The sequence below is a fragment of the Olea europaea genome, chromosome 15, assembly GCF_002742605.1.
Source record: "Olea europaea var. sylvestris chromosome 15, O_europaea_v1, whole genome shotgun sequence".
Classification (NCBI taxonomy): domain Eukaryota; kingdom Viridiplantae; phylum Streptophyta; class Magnoliopsida; order Lamiales; family Oleaceae; genus Olea; species Olea europaea.
The window spans coordinates 30,812,377-30,819,385 of NC_036251.1; the positions used below are offsets into that span (position 1 = coordinate 30,812,377).

The 7,009-nt window shown below is 32.4% G+C and overlaps 1 protein-coding gene across 1 annotated transcript; it reads right to left on the reverse strand.

Moving 5' to 3' along the window:
* Positions 1-412: 412 nt before the first annotated feature.
* Positions 413-3,716, reverse strand: LOC111410867. The gene is made up of 2 exons (XM_023041453.1): positions 3,301-3,716; positions 413-878 (listed from the first exon to the last, which is right to left on the reverse strand). The coding sequence occupies exons 1-2, from the start codon at positions 3,552-3,554 to the stop codon at positions 782-784; spliced, it is 351 nt and encodes a 116-aa protein (XP_022897221.1). The 5' UTR covers positions 3,555-3,716; the 3' UTR covers positions 413-781.
* Between the last annotated feature and the right edge of the window lie 3,293 nt (positions 3,717-7,009).

Genomic DNA, 7,009 nt, shown 5'->3' on the forward strand with positions numbered 1-7,009 from the left:
TGGATTAATTAATTATTGGACCGGACCGGGCCGAGCCTATTTGGGTTTATATAAATACATAATTAGGGTTTGAGGTCCATAAGTTTTTCATTATTCTTGCTGGCACAAGAGAAAACCCTAGAGGCTGCAATCATATTCTCTGTTGGATCACCGTTGGAGGCTGGACAATTGGACAGCTGTGGTGGCGAATCAAGGTTGATGGAACGAAAAGAAAACCAAAAAGATTGCAGATCTGGAAAATGTACAATCTTATCACAATCTCTATCTAAACACAAAGGCGATTCTTGGTGAGAATCGAAAATTATTTTAAATTCCGCTGTGTATGTATAAGTAGATTCCCAACACCGATGATATGGCACATCCATACTTAGAAAATCATTTTTGTGTATATATATATTATCCATTACCAATATTCGAATGTACAATGTTCTCAAGACAGTGCATTTCCACTTTACGGGCCTATGTATATTTACATAATTCACCCAATTCTCAGATATAATATAAACTTATTATGAGAGGCAATTAAATCGAATTCTACAGAGAAGGAAATATTGTGGCAAACTTCCTAACCTGGTGGAACTCGGAACCTGAATTTTGCTCAAATTCTGTTGCTTTAGATTTATGAGACCGATGTAATCACCGCTTTAGCTAGTTGAATGCTTTTGGGACGTTCTATTATTGGACGATTTTCTTTCGTTACAATGATATTCTTGTGGGGAATTTACTTAATCATACACCACGGAAAATAAATTTCAATTATCACCAAGGATCTGCTTTGTATTTAGATGAAAATTGGAATAACAATTATACTTTTGTTGAAATATGCAAAACTCCTTTGCGTTGCTTTTGTTCCAACAATCTTGATCTGCCACCCACAACTATCCAATCGTCCAGATTCCAATGGATTTTCACATAGAAAACAAGATTAAGAAAGAATCAGGGTTTACCTTTTTTGTGCTAGCAAGAAGAATAAAAAAACTTCTACCATTTTCTAACCCTAGCTGTTTATTTATATAAGCTAAAAATGGACTTAGCCCGTCTACTAATTCGATCCAATATTTAATTAACACATTTAATTAAATTCAGTCCATGAATTAATTAATCCAATTAATTCGGGCCTATTAATGAGCAATCCAATTAATTAACGACGTGAATTATTATTTTGATTTAATCAAAATCGATAAATTAAAACACCACTATTTAATTTATCACCCCATGTTTAATTTATCACCAATTTACATTCGTTGTCTCAGATTGACATTTAGCAATATTTAGGGCAATATATATGACGGGAAATGTAGACAAAACCAAATTTATTCATTTACTGTGAGGGTATAATCCCTTCATCAATCTGATTCGATCAATTACAAGATATGGATACGTGCCAATCTCAATTATCGATCATATTTTTTATTCCACTATTAAATCAATACAAGTCGAAAACTCCTTTTTGACTTATGAGTACACCTTGACCAATGTTTCGTTATTAACTTAACTGAATGAAATATAGATTATAATCTCTTACTATTTAAGAGTGACGAATCCTCTATTGGTCATTCACAACATTCATACGATTTTTGACATGCTCGAACGATTCTGTATTGGCAACCCTTGGTAAAACAACATCCAACATCACCAAAGTATGACTGCCCTCATATAAGACACTATGATAACCTCGAGTCAAAAGACCAATTCCACTACCAAACGTTAGAGATTAACCATTGACACTCATATCGTTATCCATGTGGAATCTCCCCTCAGGTCTCCAATGTTTTATTCTATAACAAAACATCCACATTTTTATTTAAGCGTCAATACACTTTAACTTATAAGATCAGTTGCTTACTTTACAAGTAAGAAACGTTACGTGTGATGGTTTATCCGTAATAATAATATTCGTATCTCGTTATTACTTACAACCAACGAAGATTTAAGATTCAATCATATATAATTTGTATATCACAATTACAACTCATTGTGATTAACAAATTACTGAAACTTGAATCTACAAACTCCATTATTTAAATATCATTCATTAGAATAAATACTAGATATTGCCAAATATATGCATTTAACATATTAAAAGTATTTACAATCTAAATTAATTGAATTTAGGGCATAACACTTACAATTCCTGGTTACATTGTAGAGGCTTAATGGTGAGTGCCAACCTAGTAGGGATGCACCATGATAGTTTAACAAGGTAAGTCAGTTTATCCTTTAAAAAATTCAATCGAATTCGAGAACCGAAGAACATTTTGCATTTGTACTGTTTTTTATGCAATACACACTTTTACAGAAGTGTCTATATTTCCAGCCCATATCTATTTTTCCTCCCCCTATATATTTTTTACACTCCGGTGCATCATCTCTTCTTAAAAAATGAAAAGAATTCAATGTATGCTATGCTGAAGTGCAAGAAAATGTGCTAGTGTCTTCTTATTTGCTAAAAAAAGGTGATGCATCCAAGTGCAAAAGATGATTGTAGGAGACACTCAATGGCACAGACAAAATTTTGGATATCTCAACTCACTCTCTATTTATAATATTTTTTAAATAATAATTACCTTATCTATGCCTTCTCATTCTATAAATGAATAGATAAAAAATAAAGCCAGAATATTATCAGTCGGAAATAACTGAATTTTATTAATGAAAAGCAGGCATAGGATTGTTAAAATGTTCTTTTCCAGATTCTCTCAAACCAAACTTGTAAAATAAAACTACTACCCTCTACCAATATAAAATACAAGTACTAAAACTTTGACTAATTGCACTAACAAAGCACATATTCTGCACATAAAATACAACTTTGATTTATGCTTGAATATAAACATCAATCAAATATTTCAGTTTAACAAACATACATAGAGGGAGAGAATGATAGGTCTTCGTCGTCCAATTTTGTAACGAACCCATTTGCCGGACCATTTACACTTGCACCAGCAAATAATAGGTATTTTCTTGTAACCTTTTCCTATGGTTTTCCACTGGCTTGGTTTTAAATCAGGGAATACTGTAGAGTATTTACTAGATAAAATCTTGCTTTAGTTTTTATTTTTGTTTAATGTAAATTTGTAATTAGAAATAACTGATTACTCATCGAAAATGTTGCTGCAAAATTTTATTTAACCAACATTCATATGTATTAACTGTTTAAACCTAAAATTACGTTCTATTTGGACTCTTTTAAATTTTGTTAGTTTGTGTATGTGTTATGTATATATATATATTCTCTATCAAGATATATGTAACTGCGCGCAGTAGGAGTTCAAATTAGAAAAAAATTTCTTCACAGACCTGTTTGGCTTTATAATTCTTGAACGACCCATTTGTGGTAGAGGTGGTGGTTGCATGGCGGGTGGGTGAGAGGATGACGAAGCAGATCGGATAGCGCCTTGCCGAATGTTCCTCTCCCCATCGCCGCTGCTTCGTTGAGGGCCTCTCTCTTCCGCCCGTTGGTGGTTGGAGAAAGAACCCTCCTCGGCACCACTACTGCTGGTGTTTATCGCGGATATAGGAAATGAGAAATCTGTAATAAGATTAGATGGCATTTGTGAGAAATATGAAGAGCGCTGCTTGTATTTATAGTTTTGCTGTACTTTCAAAGAAGTGACTTCAAGTGGATAACAGTAAATACTAATTTTTGTTTGAATTATATAATTAATTAAGTTTCTTATGGATAGTTTAATTAATGAAGGGTTTAATTTTCACTCCTTTTTTTTTTTTTTTTTTTTTTCAATCCTTTTTTTTTTTTTTTTTTTTGTCTTCAATAATAATTCTCTTTCTCAATGTTTGCTGGTTTTCCATTTAACTAAAGCATTTGATTGAATTTATATGTAAATATAAATCTAACTATTTTAAAAGAACTTCCAACAAAATAAAAAGTTAAAAGTTTGGAAGAAGGATATTAAAAAAAAATAAAAAATTAATATTTAAATAGCAAGAATTTTATAAATCAATAGTTAATTAACATTTCAGTGATAAATTAAAGTCATCCAGTCGCACTAGATCACAATATATCTTCAATCATTAGAAGACATCAAATTTGTTCTATACGTGCAGATTATGTGCATATAATTTGTAATGTGTATGTTTTATTTTTCTAGAAACAAAGATTATATCACTCTCTTTTATTCTTTCTTGACTCTGATACCACTGATGGATAGAAATTGTGATAGAAAATCACTTTTCACTCAATAAACAAATTTTCATAAATTTCACAATATATATTTCATACAATAGAGTTATTTTCTCTCAACAACTCTCTTATACAAACCTTACAATTTCTCTTCTACCCGATAGTTTAAACTACATACCAATACACCTATTTATAGAAAAAAACTAAGAAGTGTTCAAGATGATCAAGTAACTCCTTAACCTCCTTTAGTAGAAGAAGCCAATTGAGGCTAATAATCTTATCCCATATTCTTTGATAGAAGTAGAGTCCAAGATGCTCAAGTAACTTCTTTAACCTCCTTTGATAAAAAAAAGAATTCAAAATGAACAAGTAACTTCCACCTCTATTAGAAGAAGAATTCAAAACGATTAAGTAACTTCTACCTCCATTAGAAGAAGAGTTCAAAATGATTAAGCAACTCTTTATCGACCAATCACGAATTTTTTCTTAACCATGTAATATTTTTCTATCCAATAAAATACTTTTGTTTAATCAAGTAGAATTTTGACTAAGTCATATCTTCATCTTCATACTTCCAAAACTTCTTGATGATTTTGAACTTCTCCTTACTTCTAGAATTTCATTGGTCAAGTTTACACTACTTTCAACAAAAATAGTTCTATTGAGAAGAACAACACATGGAAGCTCACTGAGTTACCAGAAGGAAGAAAGACTATTGGAGTAAAATGGTTGTACAAAATTAAAATGAATATACAAGGCGAATTTTAGAGGTATAAAGCAATGTTGGTTGCATAAGGTTATTCTCAAAAAGCAAGAATTGACTATGGAGAAATATTTGCACCTGTTGCATGCGTGGAGACAATTCAATTGTTGATTTCACTGGCTGTACAACACAAATGAAAAATTTATCAGCTTGATGTCAAGATAACATTTCTAAATGGATATCTTGAAGAAGACATATATGTCAAGCTAGGGATGACAACGAGCCGAGCCAAGCAAAAGCTCGGCCAAAAAATCAAGGCTCCACCCGAGCCAGCTCGTTTTTTCCCTCTTCTTTTTTTTCCTCCTCTTAAAAGGCAATTAAGCTGCCTTTAAATAAAGGCAGCAGCTTGCTGCTTTTTAACTTTTTTTTTGCGAGCCGGTCACTGAGCCACAGGGGCCAGCTCAGGCTCAGCCCGGCACCCCAAGATGGGGCTTGACCCGAGCTTAGGCTCGGTTTGACAGAGCCTCGAGTCGAGCCGACTCGAGCTATTTGCTGGCCGAGCCACGGGCGGCTCGGCCCTCAAGCCTTTTTACCATCCCTATGTCAAGCAACCACTTGGATACATATGAGAGGTTCAGCTGGATACATGGGGACACCAAATCAATCCCATCTTAATGCAGGAAAAAGAATACTCTGCTATTTTAAAGGTACAATAAATGAAGGCTTACTTTATACATCTACTAATGATTTTAAGCTCATTGGTTATTCAGATAGTGATTGGAGAAGAGATATAGATGAAAAGAAAAGTACAACTGGATTCGTATTTTTTATTGGAGAAACTGCATTCATGCGGTCATTGAAAAAGCAACCAATTGTTAGTTTATCTAGTTGTGAAGTTGAGTATGTTGCTACGAGTTTAGCTATATGTCATGCTATCTGGTTGCGCAATATGCTGACATATTTGGGATTTCCTCAAGAAAATTCAACTGAGATTTATATTGATACGGAATGTGTCCATATTGATGAAAAAACTAAGGAAAATTCTAGACAGGAAACTTATCAAAAATGACAAACATAATAATTAACTTATGGAAACTTTCCTTAAACTCGACCAACATAATAATGAAAATAATGGAAAGAAAAGCTAATAAAATAACTTCGTAAAATAATGGAAAGAAAAACTAATAAAATAACTTGGTAAAATAAATAACAGTCACGCGATCTGATCCCCCAGCAGCACACGATCTGATCATCTGTAAGGGCTGAACTGCTTCAATCTTCAAGGGCCACGTCTGCATCAAAAATTGCAGAGATATATTTTTCGCTGAGAACAATGTAAATCTACAACCCGGATCCTGTACGTACTCAGTTTCCTTAAAACATATTCACCCTTCACTGTAGGCACTTAAGGTTTAGTTTGAATGTCTGTCTTCAAGATACAACGAAATAACCAGTAAAATTTGAGCACTTCAATTTCTAACCCGACGAAATGAATTCATGTCAGAACAGCACCATCAAGACTTAGACATAAATGAAAAATTTTATGATAACTCGAACAAAAAATTATGCAGAGATTTGGAATTGGAAATGATGAAGTTTTCTAGTGTTGAATGGTGGATAGTTTGAAAATGAAGGGTTTAATTTGAACTTCTACTTGTTTCTTTTTTTTTCGCCTCCAATAATATTTCTCTCCATCCATGTTTGGGTGTTTTCCATTTAACTAAAGCATTTCATTGAATTCAAATGTAAGTTTAATCAAACTATTTAAAAGAACTTGCAACATAAAAAAAGTCAAAAGTTTGGAAGAAGGATATAATTGATATGATTAGTTAAATAGCAAGAACGATAAAAGTCAACAATTTATTAATCTTCCAATAGTTAATTAAAATCATCAAGTGTCGTGCTGGTTGACGGATAGATCTTCAATCTCTAGAAAACGTTACATTTGTACTTTATGTGCAGAGTATGTGCATATAATTTGTAAATGTATGCTTTATTTTTCTGGATATTGATAAATTGAAAAACAAAATATTAATAAATGAATCTTTGTCTTATGTTTGAACTTTTTGGTTATTACTTAGTTCACTTTTAATTTTAAGGATTAATGAAAAGTAGGAATATATTGCACTACATTTGCACCATTTTTATAAAATATTGGAATATAT